The 25,836-nt window shown below is 45.4% G+C and overlaps 1 protein-coding gene across 1 annotated transcript; it reads left to right on the top strand.

Annotated features, from left to right (window-relative positions):
- Window positions 1-590: 590 nt before the first annotated feature.
- SCIMP (SLP adaptor and CSK interacting membrane protein) lies at window positions 591-19,334 on the top strand. Its single transcript, XM_067714802.1, has 5 exons — window positions 591-599; window positions 9,694-9,817; window positions 11,813-11,876; window positions 14,244-14,317; window positions 16,128-19,334. Exons 2-5 carry the CDS (start codon window positions 9,700-9,702, stop codon window positions 16,301-16,303), a joined length of 432 nt encoding a protein of 143 aa, XP_067570903.1. The 5' UTR covers window positions 591-599; window positions 9,694-9,699; the 3' UTR covers window positions 16,304-19,334.
- Window positions 19,335-25,836: the final 6,502 nt, after the last annotated feature.

The raw sequence follows: 25,836 nt of genomic DNA, 5'->3' as shown, positions 1-25,836 counted from the left end.
CCCTAGGCACACGGGCTTCAGTAGTTATGGCATGCAGCCTCAGTAGTTGTGGCACTCAGGCTCAGTAGTTGTGGCACGTGGGCTCAGTAGTTGTGGTACACGGGATTAGTTGCTCACAGCATGTGGGATCTTCCTGGTCAGGGATTGAACTCATGTGCCCTGCATTGGCAGGCGGATTCTTAACCACTGCGCCACCAGGGAAGCCCTTAAATGCGTTTTATTTATGTGAATATATGTGTAGCTGTCACACTGTAAATTCTACATCTTAGAGGAACCTGGTTAAAGGAAAAAAAAAAAAAAAAGCAGATTCCTGAATAAACCCAAAGTCTCCAGAATTCCCTGTGATGGACAGTGAATGTGATTTCTGTCACTGAGTCCCCGGAAATGCCTTTTGGGGAAGTGAGAGTCAGAGCTGGGGGGGTGGTTTGCTTTTAGCCTGCTCTCCTACCCTGACACTACCCAGAATCGAGTGCCTTAGGCTACTGGAGTACAAGCAGAGACAAGAAAGAAGCTGCCACTCCACCCTGCAACGTCTGCCTGGCCTCTGCTTCCCAGCCAGCTGCTTGACGCCCACGGCCAAAGGCAGGTCGCGTGTCCAGGTGAGGTGCCTTAGAATCAGGATGCCCAGTACTTGAATTTCAGACCCTGGATCCAAACCGCCTACTGCTCTGCATCATTAGAGGGGAAGTCTGCCAACGGTGGAGGAAAGAGGGGAAGAGGCCGGGGCATCAGTCATTCAGTCGTATAGAAGAGAGGCTGAACTCCTTTTCTCAGAGACGTATGGTGCGCCTACCGTGCTCCAGGTGATGTTCTAGGCACTAGAAAGAGTGGAAAAGGAAGCAGCCAGGCCCTTGCTCTCCTGGAGCTCACAGGCCAGTGTGGGAGACAGACAATGAACATCAAATAAGCCAACAGACAGCTGTTACAGTAAGAGTAGGCAGGCTCAGATGGAGGAAAAATGCATTTAGCATACTGATCATAACATATTGCGGGGAGGCAGGGATGTCTGCCCCTCCCCCAACCCGGCACCCCGCCTGTTGACTCTTCCTAATTCAGAGAGAATGGGAGCTTTCGGTATGAGCTCTCAGCTTCCTGCCCCCAACCCAGTCTGGTTCCCCTGAGCAGCACAGCCCTCTCTCCACCCTTGTTCCCTTTTAAAAGTGGATTCTTCCATCTGGGCCCCTGAAGGTAGCTCCTGCTCTCTCTTCTATCCCTGTATCTCATTTTGTCCTCTTTCCTGACACCTTCACAGTATATAAACACGCTGACTCTGCATTTTAAACAAACAAGCTCACTTTCCTCCCTTCTTGAAATTCAGGCTTCCCTTTCCTTCTGGGCTTTCATCAGGCTGACCAGAGCTCCCTTTAAGCTGTTATCAGAGGAGGGAATGAGATGCAGAGTCTGTCCTGAGGACAGGATGATTGAAGAGAAAGCGGGGGAGAGAGTGCAGGACACTAGCTCTGGAGCGGGGAGCATCTGTGAAGCAGGGAGGGGCCCGACAAGCAGGGAGGACTATGGCCAGACTACAGGGTCTTCCTGGGTCTTGTTAGTCCGGCAGGAACTTCATTCCTATGTCATATTCGGTTATGACTATCCTCTAAGGACTCTGGATAGGATTCTAGGATGCCCCTGCTCCTGCCAGCGCCCTGGGGAAATCCTGAGGCTCCACTGAAGTCATTCATACCCTAGTAAAAATCAGTTCCTCTTCCTCAGTGTCTGGCACACCCAGGCAAATGGGAAGTGGGGAGAGGAGGTAGTGTGGAACTTTGCTCTGAAGAGAGTGATTTAATGATGGAATTCCATCATCACTGCGACAAGCAAACAGGAGAGGTCTTTGGGTTCAAGGAGTTTTTTTTTTTTTAATTATTTATTTTATTTTTGGCTGCGTTGGGTCTTCATTTCTACCTGCGGGCTCTCCTCTGGTTGCGGCGAGCGGGGGCTACTCTTTGTTGTGGTGCATGGGCTTCTCATTGCGGTGGCTTCTCTTCTTGTGGAGCACGGGCTCTAGGCGCGTGGGCTTCAGTAGTTGTGGCATGCAGCCTCAGTAGTTGTGGCTCGCGGGCTGTAGAGCTCAGGCTCAGTAGTTGTGGCGCAGGGGCTTAGTTGCTCCGTGGCATGTGGGATCTTCCCAGACCAGGGATCGAACCCGTGTCCCCTGCAGATTCTTAACCACTGCACCACCAGGGAAGCCCAAGGAGTCTTTTTCAGTGCTTTCATTCTACTCGACTGCTGTTGCTACTGCCTATGAATGTTGCAGGGAACAAGCCTCCAGCTTCCTCACCTGCCCCAGCTGGGGGCTTTGCAGGCTGGCTGGATGCTGTGTTCCTCCCCGAGGTCTGAGAACCAGTTGGAGTGTTTGTTAACAATGCTGATTCCCGAGTCCCACAACAGACCTACAAATCAGAACTGGGAGTAGATAGAGTAGGGACATAGGACTCTGGTATCTGCATTTTAATACATTTCCCAAAGGTCTGGCTTGGTGGTCACAATTTAGGGCCCTGGGTTTGGCTTCTGATTTTTCCACTTACTAGATCTGCAACCTTAGGCAAGTTAATTGAGCTCTTCTAAGTTTCTATTCTCTTATCTGTAAAATGGGATTATAATTATGACCTGCCTTATAGAGTGGTTGAACTCATGGTAAAGTAGCACATAATGTACGTTACTTTTCTAAAATGCATTTTCATATTGAGGTTCTTATGATTTGGAACAAGTCACAGCTAAAAGCTGAGGTCTTGCCAATATTGGAATTTTTTGACCGAGGGTTCTGCTTTCAGTTCCGTTATGGTAAAATGGGAGTGATAAGAACACCCCCCAACACCAGGTTATAATAAGGATTAAATGATAACATGTATGTCACTGGTTCTCAACATTGGCCTCCCATTAGAATCATCTGGAGAACTTGACTAAAACAAACAAACAAAATCCCAATGGCCAGGCCGCAGGTTGGGAACTTCCGATATTCCTCAAGTTCTTGCCCCAGCTTTGGGGCCACACTGGATCCTACCCTCTTCTGGTCTATACTGTACCATGGGCCCCCACTCTGGCTCACAGGGCCCTGTCTTATCTCTGAGTCCAAGTCCACCCTTGAGAACCTTCATATGACCTCAGACTTTTTTTTGGGGGGGCGGTGTGGCCAGAGCTGGTCCAGCCCTGAACCATAGGTCAGCAGGTCCCAGGCCATGGGAGGGTGAGGACCTGAGTCCACAGTACAGGTGAGGTGTCCTGGCTGCCGGGAGGAGGTCAGGGAGCTTCAGGGCCTGACCTCAGTCTTGTCAACTGGGGGAGCATCTGGTGGACACCATAAATGGAAGAAGGAAGAGTAAGAGAACTATGGGAGCTGCTTTTAGTTATTAGCTATCGAGGGCCTTGATGTGTCAGACCCCAGGGCGAGGGCTTGAGGAATATCTGAAGTTCCCAACCTGCGGCCTGGCCACTGGGGTTTTGTTTGTTTTAGTAAAGTTCTCCAGATGATTCTAATGGGAGGCCAATGTTGAGAACCAATGATAACTTAAGGATTAAGTTATCACTTAATCCTTATTATAACCTGGTACTGCGGGTGTTCTTATTACCCCCATTTTACAGATAAAAAGAGAGAATTCAGAGAGATTAAGCAATTTGCTAAAGGCAACACAGCTAGTCTAAGACTAGATTTAACTAGTCTAGTTAACTAGACTAGTCTAAGTCTAGATTGACTAATCTAAGATTGTAGCTCAGCTCTGTCTGATGCCAAAGTTTGTGCTCTTTTTACTCTGCCAGGCTGACACCAAGCTCATAAATGTTTCTTTTCATAAGAGACCCCTGTCTGTCCCCAGCCTTGTGGCAGGTCTCCACTGCTTCTTCACTGGGTCAGCAACAACGGGCGCTCTGTGGTGGACTTCTGGTCAAAGATGGCAGAATTATCACTGACCTTTTTTCCTTCTGGAGACATCAGTAGAAGGCAAAAAAAATGAAATTTTAAAATGTATAAACCCATGGAACAACTTTAACTAGAATCTTATTGCCGTATGAGGATGAAGTGGTTCATGTGGTGCCCCACTCACCCCAAGATGTCCACATCCCAATTCCTGCAACCTGTGACTATGTCAGATTACATAGCAAAAGGGAACTAAGGTTGTAGGTGCAATTGAGGTTGCTAATCAGCTGACCTGGAGATGGGGTGATGATCCTGGGTTATCCAGGTGAGCCTAATGTAATCACAAGAGTTCTTGTAAGTGGGAGAAGGAGGCAAGGGAGGTCACATGTGGCCAGGGGAGAACTGTTAGAGAGATGCAATATTGCTGGCTTTGAATATGGAGGAAGGGGCCATAAGCCAAGGAACACAAGGTGGCCTCCAGGAGCTGAAAAGAGCAAGGAAACGGCTTCTCTAGTGGAGCCTCCAGGAGGGACCCAACCCTGCCCATAGTTTGGTTTTAGCCCAGTGGCATCATGCTGGCCTTCTGTCCTCCAGAGCTGTAAGATAATACTTGTGTGTTGTTTTAAGCCACTGCATCTGTGGTAATTTGTTGGAGCAGCCATAGCAAACAAATACACTTTGTTTCTAATGACCACTGCTGCCTGGGCTCCCGCCTCCCCCAGTGACATTTCAGTCCAATTCCAAAACTTTTTAGTTACTTTTGATTACTAAGCAGACTCATTTCAGTTTTAAAAATTTAGTCATGCTCATTTAAAATCTTCCGTCTTGGGACTTCCCGATGGTCCAGCAGTTAAGACTCCACGTTCCCAATGCAGGGGGCCCAGGTTCGATCCCTGGTCAGGGAACTAGATCCCACATGCTGCAGCTAAGTGCCCACGTGCCATAACTAGGACCCAGTGCAGCCAAATAAATAAAAATGAAAACTTCCCTCTTATCCTTGACTCAAATCTCCCCCCTTTGCCCAAGGAGGGGAGTAGAGAGAGGAGTGAGGGCTGTCTCAGCTCCTTAGCTTCCCCGCATCTACTTCCCTGGTATGAGATTGAGGAGGAAAGACAGGGACAGACAGTTTTCCCCAGGAAGTCTCCCCTCACTGGACCATTGCTGCCGATCAAGTTTGTGGTGTTGGGTGGAGACTCAACCACTGGCCCTTGAGAGGTCCCTTGTGGTCCCTTGAGAGACTCAGCTGCATCTTTGGGCTGGCTGCCAGCATCCTCTCATGCAAACACCTCTTTGCCCCATGCTTCAGTAGCGCTCAGGAGGTCTGCACCCCACAACCTTATCTACTCCAGGCCTGGCAACACAGGTGGGATTCAGCTTCCATACCTTTACAGGACCTGAACTTGACCATGCAGCTGTGACACACTCCCCACTGGCTGTACTCCCTGCCATCTCTCCCCAGAGCTCTTTTCCCCTCTCTGGGGACACCCTGGCTATTAAACTAGCCTGGTAGTCCAGAGAACATCTAACTGGGAACGGGATGTGGTTCTCGTGGGCCCCCTCTCTCAGCTGCATTCTTCCAAGAAGACAAGCTCTTCTTGGTTCTGTTGAAAAGGCCTCTGTCAGCAGTCCATGGGGAAGAGTGCTATTTCTCTGATCGTAGATTGTGGGGAACTTGGGAGTTTCATTCTCAGCTGTGGGCCCTGATCATTCATTCTAGGGAATCCCTTGGGCCCTCACCCCACCATATCACTACCACATCAGTGCTCCTTTCAAAGTAAGGTATCTTGACCCCCATTTGGCCTTTCCTTGATGATTTGGAGGCATCATGACTAACATCAACAGAGGAAGGCCCTGTGACACAGAGAGAAGGCGTTCCGCCCTCCCTCCTACCTGGGGCAGGTCATTTCACCTCTGTCTCAGGCCCCTGTCTAGAAAAGCCTATGGTGGTGAGGATGAAATGAGGTGAGCAACGAGAAAGCTCTTGCAGAATGCTTGGCGCACCGAACATTTGCGAAACACCTGATGGCAATTCAAATCCATTCGATTTGTAAGCAGAAAACTGCAGAATGCTTACCATTCTTCATAGTTCTGAAAAGTGACCCATTGTTTCACTTTCTGACACCATCCTACTTCCTCTTTCTTCCCCAAGAATCTGATGAGAATAACATTTCTTTGAACTTGAAATATGAACAATGGGAAGCTACGCTATATGGTTAACTGGCCCTTTTTTCAATGTTATCAAAGTAAATGCAAAAGTTAAAAAAATCAAGGAATTCAGAGGGTTTATAGTGAAAAGTCACAGCTGCCTGGTCTCCCACTTCCCTCCTCCCGTCCAGTCATACTCTTCAGATGCACAGTTTTTAACTCTATGTCTGGTTTCTATAGCTCTAAAGAGTATGTTTATGTTTCTTGTTGGAGAAATCCTTCAAGAGTAAAAGAAAAAGATGAAGAGATAGAAAATATGAGGGAGTAAAAGAAAAAGATGAAGAGATAGAAAATATCAGGGGAAAATTAGACGAAGAACGAGGAGACATTTAAATAAGAGAAAAGAGAATGAGTGTCCATCAACAGATGAATGGATAAAGATGATGTGATATATATACACAATGGAATATTACTCAGCCATAAAAATGAATGAAATATCACCATTTGCAGCAACATGAATGGACCTAGAGATTATCATACTGAGTGAAGGAAGTCATACAGAGAAAGACAAATATTATATGATATCACTTATATGCAGAATCTAAAAAAATAATACAAATGAACTTACTTACAAAACAGAAACAAACTCACAGACATAGAAAACAAACTTATGGCTACCAAAGGGGAAGGAGGAGAGGGATAAATTAGAAGTATGGGATTAACAGATGCATACTACTATATATAAAGTAGATAAACAACAAGGATTTACTGTATAGCACAGGGACCTATATTCAACATCTTCTAATAGCCTATAATGGAAAAGAATATGAAAAAGAATGTATGTATATATATATATATATATATAACTGAATCACTTTGCTGTATACCTGAAACTAACACAGTATTGTAAATCAACTATAGTTCAATAAAAATAAATAAATAAGATAAGGAGAAAACGGAGGGAAGAAATTTCTGTCCATCTGTCTATCTATCCATCCATCCATCCATCCATCCATCCATCATTCCATGTATCTATGTATCTTTTTTTTTTGTGGTACGCGGGCCTCTCACTGCTGTGGCCTCTCCCGTAGCAGAGCACAGGCTCCGGACGCGCAGGCCCAGCAGCCATGGCTCACGGGCCCAGCCGCTCCACGGCACGTGGGATCTTCCCGGACCGGGGCACGAACCTGTGTCCCCTGCATCGGCAGGCGGACTCTCACCCACTGCGCCACCAGGGAAGCCCTCTATGTATCTATTTATCTAACTGGTTCCCTAGAGCTAAAGAAGGTGAGATTCCAATTTAGGTTTGAAGAACAAAGAGGCTGCCTTCTGATATGTGGCATCTTCTTAAGTCCAGTGCCCTTTAATCACACTGGGCTCTGCACAACCAAATTTCACAGGCCCGTGCTGAGAGCCAAGGTTCCATTCTCCATGGTCTTCCTTTTTCCCTTTGGTCTTCTTCCTCTCTTCCTTTCTTTTGTGCACCCTGAGAAGGTGATCTACAAGAAAACATCTGCTGAGTGCATGCTTTGTGGGGTAGATGACACTTCACTCCCTTAAGAGTGAATCCCCAGCACGTCTACCAACATCAATAAATGACAAAAACATAATGTTGAACAAAAAAGTAAGCTGCTGAATCATGTTTATAGAAGAGTACTAGTTACATGTGATTGGTTTGCCACATATAACTTTCTGAATAGCCAAAGAATATTATATTGATCAAACCAAACCTTCACAAAAGAAATGATGTTTGCAACTAAAAATCCAAATCGTTATATAGCAACTTAATAAATGAAAACACTATGCCAGGAATACAAACACATGTTTAAATAGTAAGCCAAGTCATTAGGTCTTTGTAGTAATAATGGCTTTAGCAGCAGCCTAATTTGGCCCCTGTTCCTTGGCCCCCTGCCTGGATCCCCACTGATGTTAATAATAGCTCAAAAGCATGAATCAGAAATGGCAGTACATGAACATGCATGGGTGAGTTTCCATTGGCTAAATGGTGACACAGGAAGGTGATTCTCATTTAACCAGGACACGTCTGGATATCTCCCAGGCCTCAAGAATCTTTTTTTTTTTTTTTGTCTGTGTTGGGTCTTCGTTGCTATGCGCGGGCTTCTCATTGCAGTGGCTTCTCCTGTTGCGGAGCACGGGCTCTAGGTGCCTGGGCTTCAGTAGTTGTGGCTCGTGGGCTCAGTAGTTGTGGCTCGCGGTCTCTAGAGCGCAGGCTCAGTAGTTGTGGCACACGAGCTTAGTTGTTCCGCGGCACGTGGGATCTTCCCGGACCAGGGCTCGAACCCATGTCCCCTGCATTGGCAGGAGGATTCTTAACCACTGCACCACCAGGGAAGCCCCAAGAATCATTTTTATTTTAACATCCACATGCACTAGCAAAGTGTCCATTCCACAGATGAGCAGAGCCCAGCCCCGCCCCCAGCTCTCCCTGAATTCCTGGAGGTCCCTCCTAGGAGTCCATCCTGCAGCCTGCTCCCCACCGTCACTCGGAGCCTGGCAGCTGCTGTTCTACTTGCCCGTGTGTCACCCCTGGCTTGAAAAACCACTGCACACATGTCATTTCTCCCCAGGTTCTGTTCATACAAGCTTCTGTTGTCCAATTTTATTGAAGATTTGATGGGAAAAGACAATTACAGCACAGCATTTTACAGGCAACAATTGAAGACTGAATATTAGATGTAACTTTCCTACAAACGCATGGGTCATTTTCCACCAAGGGGACTTTCTACTGATGCTCCAACTTTCTGCTCTCTTCTTTTTTTTTCCCTAGCTTTATTGAGATGTAATTGACACATAACATTGCATAACTTAAAGGTGTACTACCTGTTGATTTGATACACTTACATGCTGTATAATGATTACCCCCATAGTGTTAGCTAACACCTCCAATTGACACATAACATTGCATAACTTGAAGGCGTACTACCTGTTGATTTGATACACTTACATATTGTATAATGATTACTCCCATAGTGTTATAGCCAACACCTCCATCACATCACACAATTACTCTTTCTTTCTTGTGGGGAGAACATTTAAGACCTACTCTCTTCGTGACCTCTCCCTCTGCTCTGACCCTCTTCCCAGTCTCTCCTCCTCTCTAGTCAGTCAGGCTTTAGCCCCCAAGTTCCTGTTACTAATTCAGTTTGCTTTGCATCTTTACCTTCTCCCTCTGACCGTACCTCACTCAAAGAGACCCATCAAGGTTATTTTTCTAACCCCCACCTCAAAAAACAAAAAAGCTCTCAAAATCCTATCTCCCCTGTTATGAATTAAGTCTATGTTGCCCCTTCAATATAAAAACAACTGCAGAGAGTTATTGCTTTAAATGGCATTTCCCTTCCTGCTGCATGTTTAACAGTATAAGAAAGAACAGTGAATATGTCTACAGTTTCTAGAGTAACTAATAAGTACATGTCTTACCTCTAATCTTTGTAAATTCCCTGCAAGGTAGTAGACAATATCACTCCCATATTTCAGATGAGGACCCTGAAGCTTGGAGAAGGTTAAGTCACTTGCCTGAGGTCTCCCAGCTGCTAATCATCAGGGTTTGACTGTGAACCAGTGCCTGCCTGGCCCCTAAGCAGATGCAGCTGCACAACATGGTAGATAACTGCCCCCACCACCCCAGGAAGCCTTTCACTCATGCCTCATTCCTCTCTCTCCATTCTTCTCAGGATCCCATGGCAATGGATTGGTGGAGGGACAATTTCTGGATCATCTTGGCTGTGGCCATCATCGTTGTCTGCGTGGGCCTGAGCATCTTCCTGTTCTGTGTCTGTAGGTGTCTGTTTAGACAAGGTAATGACCATCTCATTTGGGCAGGTGGAGGTAGGGGAGGGGAGAGGTGATTATCAGCGTATTAGGGCTTCTTCAGGGCAAAAGATTAGTTCTGGGCCTGCATAGGCTGAACTCTGGATTTAGCATCATGCATTCTGGGTTTGAGTCCTAGCCCTGCCACTAATTTGTGTCTCTGGGCCTCAGTTTCCCCCTCTGCATAGTGAAGGGAGGGAGGTTACCTAATCCCCAAGAACTCTTCCAGCTCCATCGGTTTGGGTGAAAGCAGAATCTGTTTCAGGGCACACTGTGCACTAATGCTATCTCTCTTCGGTGTGGCTGCCAATCACAGCATCCTACCTCTGGGACTTGAAAGGGAGTACAAGTCCATGGAATGTCAAAAACTGTCTTGAGTCCAACCACGTCAAGTTGTATACATGTTGCATACATGAAATACGTACAGCTTTTTGTATGGCAATCATTCCCCAATAAAGTGGTCTAAAAAAATGTCTTGAGGCATGAAAAATGGACTCATTCCATGATCAACACGTTTGACCACTATGATTGCCTACTCTAAGACCATACTCTGAATTTTCTGGTATTACATCTGCCTCGGATAGAGGTTCTTAGCATTCTTGGACATAAATAAGCAGCTTATTGGAGGATAAATGTAACTTTAGATGATCTACAAGTGGGTTTCTACTTTACCATTCATCTCCAGAAACATGAAACCCTTGATTCAATGGTGTGTTTTCTTGAGATCCTATCCCTTTACATAATGACCTAGGCCTGGAGTATACCTGGGGATGGTAAATACACTGAGAGGTACAGCCATCTTGCCCTGGGGCAACCTGGGCAGGCACCCCTCCATGATCAAGGCACTGTCCTCCCATTGCATCTGGGCACAGCCTCAGAATCCTGCGGAACCAGTGCTGAAAGGTCAGGGCTGTTCAAGAAGTGAAAACTTTTTGTCATTCTTCTCAATCTCTTTTTAGAGATAAGAAAATTAAGGTTCAGAGACAGGAAGAACCTTGGTTGAGGTCTCCTAGGAATTGGTAGCAGAGTTGGAACCAGAACGCAGGTTCACTGGGCTGCCTGTTCAATGTCCTTTCCCCTCCACCCCTTGATGGTAATCAGTCTTTTTTAATACAAAAAGTGTATTCTAGCCCCTATTGTTCTCTATACATTTTTTAAACATTTCATTTTTAGATATGGACAAAAATATGATCCTGAACAAAATCTTTACCTATTCTCTTTTAACTTGACCCACTCCTATTAACAAGCAGGTTATAATTAATAATAACTTACATGTCCAGCATATCACAGTTTACAAACTGCTTTTCCCATTCTTTATCTCATTTCCTCCCAACCATACTTTTGGCTATTCACTCGACCAGTATTTCTGAATGCCAGCTATGCGCTAGGTAGATATAGTACTAGGCAATGAGGAAACAGGCACAGCCCACAATGGATAGTACCTAGACTCTGTGGTCAGACGGCCTGGGTAAAATTCTGGCTCTAGGACTTCCCTGGTGGTCCAGTGGTTAAGAATCCACCTGCCATTTGCAGGGGACACAGGTTTGATCCCTGTTCCGGGAAGATCCCACATGCTGTGGGCAACTAAGCCCGCGAGCCACAACTACTGAGCCCGCATGCTGCAACTACTGAAGCCTGCGCGCCTAGAGCCTGCGCTCCGCCAAAAGAGAAGCCACCACGAAGAGAAGCCCACGCACTACAACAAAGAGTAGCTCCCCCTTGTCGCAACTAGAGAAAGCCCGCATGCAGCAACGAAGACCCAGCGCAGCCAAAATAAAATAAAATAAAACAAAATGTAACTACATCTATAAAAAAAAATTCTGGCTCTATCACTTATGAGCTCTGTGTCCCTAAGTCTGTTTCCTCTGGATGGTTCTTCTCCCACATGTCCTGAACCTGCCGGGTCTCTGATCTCTTCTAAACTCTAAAAACCACAACTTTTGATAATTCTTCCTAAATGAATATGCTTATTTGTTTCCTTAGGCAAGAAACTCGAAATTGCCAAGCCCTTGAAACAAAAGCAGAGAGATGAAGAAACGATGTATGAGTAAGTGGGGGGGAACACTTCTGCTTTTTAATTTCAAGAACCACCTGTTCACTTCCATTCTTGCGCCCGCGCTAAGAATGTGTGCCTTAAATTCCAGGGAAATATCGTGTCTGCCAACTCTCCCCACTGTAAGGGGAGAGACCTCAGGGCTTTGGGGGTGCAGGGCACCACCTGGCTCTCTCTGCTCTCCAAGTCCTCCCAAGTCTCGTCTAGTTTGATAGAGGTCACAGGTCCGGCGCTGTGTTCTGGCTAATTCAGTCTCCTGAGGCCAAACTGATACAGAAAGACCCAGGGCCCCTGGCAAACACAGCAGGCATTCACCATCAGTCACATTGTTAGCATAAACTATCTGGCTAGCCCAAGGCCCCTTAATACAAAGACACTCTTATCAGGCAGGATATTCCAAGGGTTTAGAGATTATCTCCCAGAAGCTGGTCAAGGGCCAGTCCTTTCTTTAAAACATAGGCATAGGGAATTCGATGGCGGTCCAGTGGTTGGGACTCTGCGCGTTCACTGCCGAGGGCCTGGATTCAATCTCTGGTCAGGGAACTAAGATCCTGCAAGCCACATGGTGTGGCCAAAAAAAATTTTAAGTAAAAATTAAAATAAATAAATAATGTTTCTTAAAAATACAAATAAATTAAAAAACAAAAATATAAAGTCATTCTAAAGTGACTTTCGTTGGGGCTCAAGGGATTCAGCAAATAACAGATCTCTTCCCCTCCAATTCTGATCCCCTTGAGGAGTCAGACAAATGTATCCTGCAGTTAGGTAACCAAAGTATTGCCTTTATTGAGGATAAAACTGACATTGCAGAATGTGGCTCTTCTCCATGGCCAAGATTGCTTCCTAATTCAAAACCAGGCAAACTTTCCTGCATGGTACATAGGCAGCCCTGGACAGCCTCAGGTCTCCCCTACAGGGCAGGGCCCTTTCTCTGAATGGCAAAGACTCAAGCAGAATATATACTTTAGGCAGTCAGGCCGGCTCTAGAGGAGAAAGTGGGAGAAGCTAGATTTTTCCCCAAGTCAGGTAAATGTCCCTCCTCTCCCAGGAAGAGCCACAGAGGGGCTGAGTGAGGTCACTGATGGAGTGAGGTCACTGATGGCACTCTAGCCACATGTCCCCTTCTCCACTCACCCCAGCAACGCTTCTGCATTCCAGGGGACTTAAGCACATACAGGAGGCCAAAACTCAGCTCAGAAGAATCTAGTACCAGTTTGGAAATCAGAGTACACAGAGGGGATGGGGGGTCTGGGTAAGGAAACTTTCTTGGAATCTATCTTTTTATTAAAACTTCTTACTGAAGTATAATATAAACAGAAAAGTACACATGGTAAGGGTACAACTCAGTGAATTTCCACAAACTGAACAGAGCCGGTAGGTGACACCCAGATCAAGAAACAAAATTACCAGCTCCTCAGCCCCATATATTCCCTTTCAGCCATTAAACCCCAAGGATAACCACTACCTGAAATAGTATAGCCTCGTTTTTCCTTGTTTTTTATGCTTCATATACATGGAATTAGACAGTATGTGTTATTGGTGTTTAGCTTCTTCTGCTCAGCCTTTTTTTGTGAGATTCATTGTGTGTAGTCGCAGATTGTTCCTTTTTTTTTTTTTTTTTTTTTTTGTGGTACGCAGGCCTTTCTCTGCTGTGGCCTCTCCCGTCGCAGAGCACAGGCTCCGGACGCGCAGGCTCAGCGGCCATGGCTCACGGGCCCAGCCGTGCCACTGCATGTGGGATCTTCCCGGACCGGGGCACGAACCCGTGTCCCCTGCATCGGCAGGCGGACTCTCAACCACTGCGCCACCAGGGAAGCCCTAGATTGTTCATTCTTATTGCCATAGAGTATTCCACTGTGGGAGTGAACCATGATGAATTTATCCATTCTACTGCTGATGGGCATTTGGGTAGCGTGCAGTTTGGGGCTGTTATGAATAACGCTGCGATGAACATTCTATAATGTATCTTTTGGTGATCAGCAGGATATATACCCATTATTGCTGTCACATGGTATGTGTACATTTAGCGTTAGGAGTACATTTGTTTTTCAAATCAAAATACACCTGGTGCTTACCTCCCCCTTCTAATCCAGCTCAGATGAACACAGGAAGATGAGCTCTAAGTTATAGTACTTCAACTCCCTTCCCTCAAATCCAGCTGGTCCCTGGGCTAAAGGAAATGGTTTCTTTAGAGTGCCAGTTACAAATGGGATACAAGACCTAGAAAGGGAAGGAAATGCTTCCAGTTTTCAGGGACCAAGATTTGAATGTTCAACTCTATCCACTTTCCTTGACGTTTTCTTTTAAATCAGTAGGCGTGATCAAAACCAAACACTGACTCCTCTTCTTCCTCTCTTCCAGGAATGTTACCAATCAATTCTCAGTTCAATTACCCCCTCTGCCACCCAGGGGTGTGCTTTCTCCAGAAGTTGCCTGTGAGTGTATTTTGCTGATAACAGTCTCATTCAGGGTAGAATAATAAATTTATCTTGATGTTTAGTCAGCTTGGGCTACCCATAAAACAATAACGTGGACAATGTGGCTTAAACAGCAGTAATTTTCTCACAGTTCTGGAGGCTAGAAGTCCAAGATCAAGGTGCCAGCCAATCTGGCTTCTGGTGAGGACTCTTCCAGGCTTGCAGATGGCTGCCTTCTCCCTGTGTCCTCACATGGAGGGGAGAGAGCTCTCTGGTGTCTCTTCTTATAAGGACACTAATACTATTGGATCAGGGCCCCACCCTTATGACCTTATTTAACCTTAATTACTTCCTTAGAGGCCCCATCTCTAAATACAACCACACTGGTGGTTAGAGCTTCACCATATGAATTTTGTGGGGACACACACATTCAGTCTATAACACTGGAATTTGCAGATGGCAGCAACCTGTTTTAAAGGGATGAACTAAGTTTTAAGGGGGCAGAATAAGTACCAATGCTTCCAGTATTCAATGTGTGAGTTCATATTCAAATTCCAGCCTGCAGCATGGGTATAAAGGAACACTGGGCCTCTCAGATGTCCTATCAGAAAAACTCTGCCTGGTTCCCTTGACTGGAGTGTTCTTCCTTAAGCTGTATACAGAGCTGGCTTTACCACACCTTTCAGGTGTCAGTTCAAATGTCACCACCTCAGAGAGGCCATTCCTGACCACCCTATATAAAGAAATCCTGCTAATTCTCCTTATGAGGCTTATGGCAATAATCCTAAATGGGCTTATTTAGTTATCCTTCATTTGTTCATTATCTATCTCCTCCATTATAATATAAACTCTAGGAAATAGGTGCCTTTCTTGTCTTGTTCACCACTGTTTACCCACCACTAAGAACAGTGCCTGGAGCTTAGTAGATAATGGATGAAAATGTTTTAACTGAATGGATAAATAATAATATTAGCTAACATTTATTGATCAGGCACTGTGTGTCAGGTCCCATGCTAGGCACTTTATAGGTACTATCTCATTTAATCCTCTCAACACCTCTATGAGGCAGGTACATTATTATGTCCCTCTGACAGAAGAGGACACTGAGGCACAGAGAAGTTAAGCGACCTACTCACGGCCACACAGCTAGTGACTGCTGGACCCTGAAGATGAACTTGGATCTAACTGCAGAACTTTGTGTGAAATGAAATGGTGCTTGTTTTTCAGGTTCTCTTAGGAAAAGATGAGATTGCGGTGAGGCAGTTCCAGGCCCCACCAAAGGTGGAGCTGAGCTGTTTCACTATCTTTTTCCTACCACTTCAGTCCATTTGCTATGTACCCATCCTCCACTAATTCCACCTTTTGAAAACACCACTGCCCACCTCCTTCTTAGCAGAGGGATTGTGGACATGAGCAATTATAGATAGTTATGGAAAGCAGTGTAAGTCACTGTGAGGGATGTGCCCAAAAGGAAATACGGTTTGTATCACTTCCTTATGAGAATTAGTATCTATAAACACAACACTACTCATTTGGCTACTAGCTCTGGTCAGCTTCTTGTCTAAACTTGTTTCATGGTTCCTACTGCAGTGCAGTCAAGCAAAGAGACATGGGAGTCAAGATGTCTGACCAATATTTGCCACTTACTCACTTGGGTGAGCCTGAGACTGTGTCATGTCTGGGCTTTAGTTTTCTCTGTAAAATGGGGATCTGGTCCACCAAGAAGTGGGAGGATCACCGAAACCCATGAAAATCATGCAGAGCCACTTGGTCAAAAATATATAAACACACAATAGCTTTGCATTTAATACCTTTTTGTGTATTCTAGCCCCACAGGAAACCCCAAGTCGGCCACCAGCTGCATACGCATCAGTACCTAAAGTTAGAAATAAGAAGACAATGGCCGTCCCAAGCTATATTGAGCCTGAAGATGACTATGATGACGTTGATAACCCTGCACATATGGAAAACCATCATCTTGAAACAACCGCTTCTTCTTTTTGACAAGCAGAAGAGGGTTCGTTCACACAGCTTATTTTAAACCGTCAAGAATGGTCGAACTTCAGTAGGTATCCAGGTCCGAAAGCCAGTGGTAATGGTACGAGCTCTGTAAGATAAGCACTTCCTGAATCGTAGATGAAGAAGCATCAGTGATCAGATAATCGCAGCCAGAGGAAAGACGCCCATGCTCAGCTCTCAGGAGTCAGTCCTTGAGCTTCTGCTGAGTGAGGTTCCAGGCGGGGGACCACTGGGTTCCGCCGTCCCCACCCGTGAGGAGACACTCAATTCCCGGCACTCTTCCCCTGTTTGTGTGGTTCTAAGTGATCTTAAAACTTGGTGTTTGATTGTACAGAGCCTCCCAGGCTCCTATCCCCAGCACAGCCCTCACCAAGCACACGTCTTGCCCCCCCACGCCCCATCTCCCACACTGAGCGGCTACGGGTGGTAGTTACAGCTAAGCGCTCTTGCGCGCAAGCCACCCGTCACGCCTTGTGTGTCCTTCAAGGGTGGGGGAGTGTTTTTGTTCTTGTGGACCCTCTCCACCTACACAATCCCAAACCCCAGGGCCTCGCTATGATGTCAGCCAAACTGACCACAGAGACCCAAGTTCCCAGCCAGGGTTTTTCCACTGCTTGCCAGCTGCACCATAACAATCAACAAAGAACAGAAGTCACCTTCCAGACCACAGGACAGAAGTTACCCATAGAGGTGTTCATTTTGTATATTGGGGGAGCTACAGGGAAAGTAGGTTTCCCCAGGAAAAATCATGGGGAACAGGAAAGAAAGGGGTGATTACGTGGCAGATTCAAGAAGAGAGTTCAGGGGGCTAAATACCCTCCTCCGATATTTTCATTACTGTTTCCTCCCTTGTGTAGAGTTCAAGGCAAACAGTGTCAAGCCCCTCCCTGCCAGATCCCTGTCCCCAAGCGGCCGGGAGGCAGAAACTCCAATACAATATGCTGCAGCTAATGACATGCCCGGGGAGCTGGGCTGTTATCCTGTTAAACAAGCGTCCTAAGGGGTCGCCAAGGCCCATGTCAGCTTTGGAGGCCCTGAACATCATCGGTCCCTTCAGGTTGATCTGCTAGAGCCCGAGGACTTGACACTTCTTTCTAACCAAACTCACAAGATGCTGACTTCTAAGCGACCCCTGGGAAATCCAGCTAACAGGCTTGCAGGGAGAGCACCATGAATGGTGAAAAGGTGACCCTTGGACTGAGCTCCTCCTCAAGAGATGGAAAGTATGTTCCTGCCATGTTTAAGCTTCCGCCCTCAACCACTGCAGGAGCAGTGGGGACGTGTCCTTCCTCCCCAGTTCTCTCTTTCTAGACTCCAAGGAAACTTCCAGCCTCTTATAATACCTCCTTTCAGGTCAGTGGTTCTCTAACTATGGCCTTAGGGAACCCTGGTATTCCGTGAGCCAAAGAGAGGACTCGTTTCTTAAATTACAGGAAAAAAAAAAAAGGCTAAAGGATAAAAGGGTTTCCCATGTATGCTTTCCCCTTGTAAATTGTCTGTAAACCATCCACATCTCTGCCAAAAGTTAAAAGTAAATACCAGATACGTGTTAATTCCTTCTTGGTTTCTGGCCACCGCCATCACCTGGTTCTCCTCCTGCCTGACTGGCCTGTCTCCACCTTATTTGCGAGCCTGCTTCCTCTGAAGCCTCTCTTCAATGCCAGTCTTTCTCAGGGTCCTGTCCCTGTCCCCACCCCCATCTCGCTCCACACATTCATGAGTGACCTCACTGACACCCAGGGGCTCAGTTTCCCCTCTATCATGAAGACTTCCAGTCGCAGGCTCCAGCTGCGCTCTCTCCTCAGTTCCAGACCAAGTCGCCCCCAGGACATCTCCGGATGCCTCTCCCATAGGCCCTGCACAGTCAACATACGTTGAAAAGAACTGATTACCTATCCCCACTTCCAAACTTCTGGTGCTCTGCTATCTTCTTCATTGTTGACGTCAGAAACTAGCATATGTCTGGAGTCCTTCTCTCCAGTGTTCCCCACTTTCTGTTGATTGTGCCTCTCAATAGCTCTCTGATCAGTCCACGTTCTCCTTGGATGTTCCTAGGTCATTGCCAGCATTTGCCAATGAACTTCAACAGCCTCCCAATTGGTCTCCTGCCCCTGGCGTCTCACCCTCCAATCCCCTTTCTACATGGCAGCCAGTGACTTTCTTAAGTGAACATCTGACCACTTCATTCCCCTGCTTAAATCTCTTCTTTACACATTATCATCAGAAAAAGCCCAAACTCCTTAACTCTTGGGTTACCAGATTTGTCAGGCTCTGGTCACTGGTTATTTCCTGCCAACGCTCTCCTTTCCCACCACCTTGCAACTGCACTCCACCAGCTTTTTGCTCCATCCACTTAAAATGACTTTGTCCGTGGCCTCTCTTGCCCCTGTGACTATGCACAGTACTGTCCCTTTGGTCTGGAACATTCTTCCCCACCTTATGATCCTTCCCATCTCTGCTTAGAGCCTTACCTCACCACCCCGAATTTGGGTTTAGTGCCCTCTTAGAGGCTCCCTTCTCATAGCATTAGCTGTAGCTACCTGTTTACCTGTCTTTTCTCTCCACCAGACTGAAAGCAACATGAGGACAGGGACTGTGTCTCTCTTTTCCCCACTGTTTCTCTGTTCCTAGCACAGTGCCCAGGAACATTGTAGATGCTCAATAAATATGCTGAATGATGATCAACTGAATGAATGAATGAACTCCTCTGGGATCCCACTGCTCCCCCTGTACTTGGCCCTAAAGAAACACTTCTAGCTCTGCATTATAATTGCCTAGTTACTTTTCCATCCTCCTTCCTAATCTGGGGGTTCTTTAGGGTGGAAGCTATCTGGCTCACTGCTATATTCCCAGTGTCCATCTCAAACCCTGGTACATAGTAGGCACTTAATAAATATTTACTGAATGTTTATCATTAATGGAAAACCTACCAGTCTGACGAAAACAAATTATTTTCCTCTGGGTGTGTGTAACTTGGTTGCGATTTTTTACAGGGCCCCTGTAATAAAACCATGTTTTCTGCCAACAAAGTTGTTTCCAGTTTGGATGATATAATTAGATATATCAGGATTTCACAGGATCTTTCTTTTTTAATATTTATTTAGTTATTTATTTGGTTGCACCAGGTCTTAGTTGCATCACACAGCCTCCTTAGTTGCGGCTCCAGGGCTCCTTAGTTGTGGCTCACCGGCTCCTTAGTTGTGGCATGTTCTTAGTTGTGTCATGCATGTGGGATCTAGTTCCCTGACTAGGGATTGAACCCGTTTTTTTTTTTTTTTTAATAAATTTATTTATTTTTATTTTTGGCCACATTGGGTCTTTGTTGCTGTGCATGGGCTTTCTCTAGTTGCAGCGAGCAGGAGCTACTCTTCATCCCGGTGCGCAGGCTTCTAATTGTGGTGGCTTCTCTTGTTTCGGAGCATGGGCTCTAGGTACGTGGGCTTCAGTAGTTGTGGCACACGGGCTCAGTAGTTGTGGCTCGCAGGCTGTAGAGCATAGGCTCGGTAGTTGCAGCACACGGGCTTAGTTGCTCCGTGGCATGTGGGATCTTCCCGAACCAGGGCTGCATTGGCAGGCGGATTCTTAACCACTGCGCCACCAGGGAAGACCCTGCCCAGGAGTTTTGGCTTTTGTTTAATGCCTTGCCATAATTATTAATAGCACCCCATTTCACTCTCAAAAGTGTCCTGGTTGGGGCTTCCCTGGTGGCGCAGTGGTTGGGAGTCCACCTGCCGATGCAGGGGACACGGGTTCGTGCCCGGTCCGGAAAGATCCCACATGCCGTGGAGCGGCTGGGCCCGTGAGCCATGGCCGCTGAGCCTGCGCATCCAGAGCCTGTGCTCCACAACAGGAGAGGCCACAACAGTGAGAGGCCCGCGTACCGCAAAAAAAAAAAAAAAAAAAGGGTCCTGGCTTGGATGATAAATTATACATTCACTCTACTTATTCATGATCAGGTCAGTGTCTGCCCTCAACAGAGTGAGTGTTAAAAAGACATCTTTCAAATGAATGTGCAACCCTCCCTAGGTCTCATTTTCTTCTATCAGAAAAATAGCTGAATTAGATGATTTCTAAGTTCTTTACTGCTTGCAGTCATTCAGATAAAGTCAGTAATCCAAAAGTCTAAAACCAGCAGATTTAGTTTATCTTCCCCTCGAAAGGACACGCCACATAGAATTACACCTTCAAACATATTCACACCTGGATCAACAACTCTAGAGACCATTACCTGCTGTGAGTCTGGCTATTGACACAAATAGATACAGCAGATCTTCTTCTCAGCTGAAGACACAGTACCCTCAGGTAGCCGCACTAGTAGCTGGATAATCTCCTAACAACAGACAAAAAACCAATTTCCATTTGCTCTTGTGATGTGCATTGCATCAACAGTATTATTATTGCTCAGACATGTCTCCTGAATTGTGCTTCAGTTTCTAACCTAGCCCATCCACCTTCTCTGTATGCTCTGTCATGGCCGTGTGGCAGAATGAAATCTCACCTAGGTTAACCCTTGGTTGCTGAAAACCTTCCATCATAAATAGACAGGTAGGTAGCAGCTGACTGTGGTCACAGTGCATTTTACTAGAGTGGAGTGTACAAATCACTACCTGCAAAACCATTGTAAGAAACAGCCAATTAATATTGTTGCATCTTGGTCCTTCAACTGTAAAAGTCAGTTTGTATATTTACCCACATCTCATTGCCAAAATTTAAGGCAGTTAAAGTATTAGATCAACTATGCTTGTACAATTTGAATATTCTATATCAAAAAGCACCCTGAATTGCTTAAAATAAACTCTCACAAAATGACCCATGAACTAACAGCTTTTGAATTATTACTTTTCTAATATTAGATGCCTCAGCATTTTTTTTACAAATTGAGTGTCAGTGGAATATGGCTTAGGTTTTAACTAAAACTGCAGAAGGTAGTATTTAAGAAAATTGAAATTCCCCTGATGGTAAAAAAAAAAAAAAAGGTTTATTTGCATAACTTGTACACATCTACCTCCCATGAGGTGCCAAACAAAAATAAATTTTCGATACTTTTAATGTTGGCACTTTACAACACTATTCTCAGTGGCCAAGAAAAGCTTCTTCCTCTAAGTACACTAAAAATAAAATTACCCTGAATCTCTCACTGTTGTTTAGAAAAAATATTCAATATTTCATATATCAAATCTCTATTGTATCATTAGCCTAGCTCAATAACAATAATTCTTTACAGTTTCATATTTGCCTGAAAACAAAAACAACAACTGTGTACGGATTTTTTAAAAAGGTCAGCTTTAGCCACTTTGGAGAGCAATTTGGCAACATCTAGCAAAATTGAAATTGTGGACATCCTATATGACCCAGCAACCCAACTTCAGAATACACACCCTAGAACGGTGGCTTTTGAACTTTTTGGTACCAGGTCTCCCTCATACTCTTAAAAATGATTGAGGGGGCTTCCCTGGTGGTGCAGTGGTTGAGAGTCCGCCTGCCGATGCAGGGGACACGGGTTCGTGCCCCGGTCCGGGAAGATCCCACATGCCGCAGAGCGGCTGGGCCCGTGAGCCATGGCCGCTGGGCCTGTGTGTCCGGAGCCTGTGCTCCGCAACAGGAGAGGCCACAACAGTGAGAGGCCCGCGCAAAATAAATAAATAAATAAATAAAATGACTGAGGACACCAAAGAGATTCCATTTATGCGGAAGATACCTATTGATATTTACCTTATTGGAAAGTAAAAGCGAGAAAGACTTCAGATACTTATAAATTCGTTTAAAATAACAATTCTTTCATATTAATGTAAATAAAATTTAATTAAAATAATTACATTTTCCCAAACCAAAAAAAAATTAGTGAGAAGAGTGGCATTGTGTTATGTTTTTTGTGAATCTCTTTAATGTCTGGCTTAATAAAAAATATCCAGATTCTCATATCTGATTCTTTAGTCAGTGTGTTGCAAATCAACATCACGTATCCTCTGGAAGGCTCCATGGTACATTCATGAGACAGCAAGCATGAGTGAGGGCAAATAACATCTTAATATTATTTATAAAGATAGTTTCGCTCTCTTGGGCTTCCCTGGTGGCGCAGTGGTTAAGAATCCACCTGCCAATGCCGGGAACACGGGTTTGAGCCCTGGCCCAGGAAGATCCCACATGCCGCGGAGCAACTAAGCCCATGTGCCACAACTACTGACCCTGTGCTCTAGAGCCTGCGAGCTGCAACTACTGAAGCCCATACACCTAGAGCCCGTGCTTCGCAGCAAGAGAAGTCACTGCAATGGGAAGCCCACGCACTGCAACGAAGAGTAGCCCCCGCTCACCGCAACTAGAGAAAGCCCGTATGCAGCAACGAAGACCCAACACAGCCAAAAATAAATTAAAAAAAAAAAAAAAAAATGATAGTTTCGCTCTCATGGCTCAGATCACACTTTGAGAACCACTGCCCAAGAGAAACTCAAGAACATGTATAAAAATGTCCTTTCTAGTATTGTTTGTTGCAATATGAAAGTGGAATTTACATATCTGTCCATCTGCAGGGGACTACAAGGTCCATGGGGGCTGCACTATTGCTGCTTTACTCACCCCCGTATTTCCAGTGACCCACATGGTGGGTGCTCAGTAAGTATTTGTGTAAGGAGTGAAGGAAGTGACAGAGATACTGAGGGAGAAAGTGCAAATATTATCTGTGCCCTCCTCAGTGAAAGCACTCAGTCCTAACCGTGGTACTTGCTTTAAAATTTAACTGTACTGTATTTCGTGGACATTTTTCACCGATGTGGACTTTTAGTTCACAGGGTAGGAATAGCCAAAAGCCATATGATTCTTGTAGGAGACTAGGAGGCTTTCTATTGTCTAAAAATAAAAGTGTATTTAAGGTGTTTTTATCTGTTAATAACCACGGGCTGCAAACTACTGCCACCTACTGGTGCATTAAGAAGTCCACACGTTATGGGCAAAATGACCTTTGCTGTTAAGAAAAAAATAACTGAATATTTTGCCCAGATTTTGTTTGGAGGTATTCTGTAATTCAGACAGAAAATTGAATTATTTACTTAAATATCTTTTTAGAAATGAGACAATTAATGTAGATCTCTTTGTTACCCCTGTAATTTGCATGTACATTGGAGGAATTTCTTAAGATAATTTAGATAAATTTGTTAACATTTCTCAGACCAAACAGCAAAATCAATGGTTAAAACAAATTAATAGGTTATTGTCTTCACTTAAAGATATCTTCCTTTCTCTCCTCTTTTCTTGCTTTTACTTGGTCTCTGATTTACATAGTGAGAGATTCTTTTAAACTGCATGCAGAAAAAAAACAGCAGTCCATAGTAACGGCCCAATAAACGTTTGCTCATGATAAAGAAAACACAAACATCCATGGCCTTTTTTTCTTTTTTAAATAAATTTATTTATTTATTTTTGGCTGCGTTGGGTCTTCGTCACTGTGCAGGGGCTTTCTCTAGTTACGGCGCGCAGGGGCTACTCTTCCTTGTGCACAGGCTTCTCATTGCGGTGGCTTCTCTTGTTGCAGAGCATGGGCTCTAGGCGTCCGGGCTTCAGTAGTTGTGGCTCATGGGCTCTAGTGTGCAGACTCAGTAGTTGTGGTGCATGGGCTTAGTTGCTCCGTGGCATGTGGGATCTTCCCAGACCAGGGCTCGAACCCGTGTGCCCTGCATTGGCAGGCAGATTCTTAACCACCGTCCCACCAAGGAAGTCCCATGGCCTTTTTTCAATACCCGTTTTTGTTCACTTTTGTATCCTCAATGGCTAGCACATAAGGGATCTCAATAAATATTGTGGAAGGAAGGTGGGGAGGGAAGGAGAGATGAAAGGGAGGAAGGAAGGTTGATTATGCTCAAAAAAAGAGATAGAAGGCTATAATCTCCAGAGTGTCTTCCATCTCTATGATTCTTGAACGTTAGTAACTATGTCAAAGAAGTCATGGTGAATTACGAAGATTTCAAAGGCAACCAAAAATCATTCCAATATAGGGATTCAGGGGTCCTTACCCTTCATCACCAACGAAACAGCCCTGCCCCAAAGATGATAACCAGGGAGTCCTAATTTTTCAAATACTCACTATCTAAATATCCACAGTTATGAATCTGGGTAGGGAAAATTCGTCAAAACAGGAAAATATTCACCCAACTTCCAGTTAGTCCCCTTGCAAACATCCCTCCTGACTTAATATCCATGTCTGTTCCCACCTATCTAGTTAACATCTTGTCCCTCAGGTGATGTAAACATTGTATAATAAAATTAAAATACTGTACAATGAAAATTTATTACAAAGTAAAATTACAAATCTTCCAACAAAAGAAGAAGCATTGGGCTTCCCTGGTGGCGCAGTGGTTGAGAGTCCGCCTGCCGATGCGGGGGACACGGGTTCGTGCCCTGGTCCTGGAGGATCCCACATGCCACGGAGTGGCTGGGCCCGTGAACCATGGCCGCTGAGCCTGCGCGTCCGGAGCCTGTGCGCCGCAACGGGAGAGGCCACAACAGTGAGAGGCCCGCGTACCGCAAAACCAAAACCAAAACCAAACAAATAAAAGAAGAAGCATTGCACAAAGTACATAAGAGTGATGGGGGAAATGACTTGAATCACAAGCAACACCACTGACGAATGAGAATATGGCAAAGAAAATTGATACAAAGAAAATTACATGATAGTGACAGATGCTTCACATTCTGGTTATCTATTGCTGCTTAACAAATCGCGCCCAAATTCTGGCTTAAAACAACAACAACCTCTCATTCTCTCTCGCAGTTTCTATGGTCAGGAATTCATAAGGGGCTGGGCTGGGCTAGGTAGTTCCCGCTCCAGGTCTTTCATGCAGGTGCAGTGGGGTGGTGGCTCCCCCATCTCACACCCAGGTACCCTGCCCTGTTGAACGCCTAATAGGTCTCTGTTACCCTTAGGATAAAGCCAAGAAGCCTACATGTGGCTTTCCAGACACTCTGTGGCCCAACCTTTCCAAGCTCATCTCATTCTCACCATCCACTCACTGGCCTCCAGCTTCTCAGACACTGCCACAGGGCCTTACATAGATAGTTCCTGCTGCCTGTAATGCTCTCCCCTGCAGCCTCCCATAGTAGACATCTGCTACTTTGCCTGTCTTAAGAACTGTCTCATTTTTCTGGTAAAAACAAAAAGAAACCAAAAAACTGATTTTCTTTCCATCCCCCGATGGGTCTAGCAGTAACATGGCTCCCTTTCCCTATCCCAACGTGTAACCCAAGCTGATCCACCAAAGTACCTTATCTACTGGATACAGTGACTGATCCAGTGTTGGACATGTGATCCAAGAAGAACCTATCAGAGTCCTTTTTCTGTAATTTCTATAGATGCCCTTCTGCAATCCTGGGCACTGAAACCTATCTCCATGTGGGGGGAAAAATCTGTGAAGTTAACAGAGAGAAAAGTGAAATCAAGAAATAGAGAGAGAGAAAAGAGTCCTGATGACAGTGCTTAAATCCTTGAATTCTGGCCTTTGTGGAAGCCAGTCAACCCCCTAGACTTTCCT

This window comes from Pseudorca crassidens, chromosome 19 (assembly GCF_039906515.1).
Source record: "Pseudorca crassidens isolate mPseCra1 chromosome 19, mPseCra1.hap1, whole genome shotgun sequence".
Taxonomy (NCBI): domain Eukaryota; kingdom Metazoa; phylum Chordata; class Mammalia; order Artiodactyla; family Delphinidae; genus Pseudorca; species Pseudorca crassidens.
Note: the sequence above shows the minus strand (reverse complement) of the source record. Positions and strands in the feature narration are given on the sequence as shown.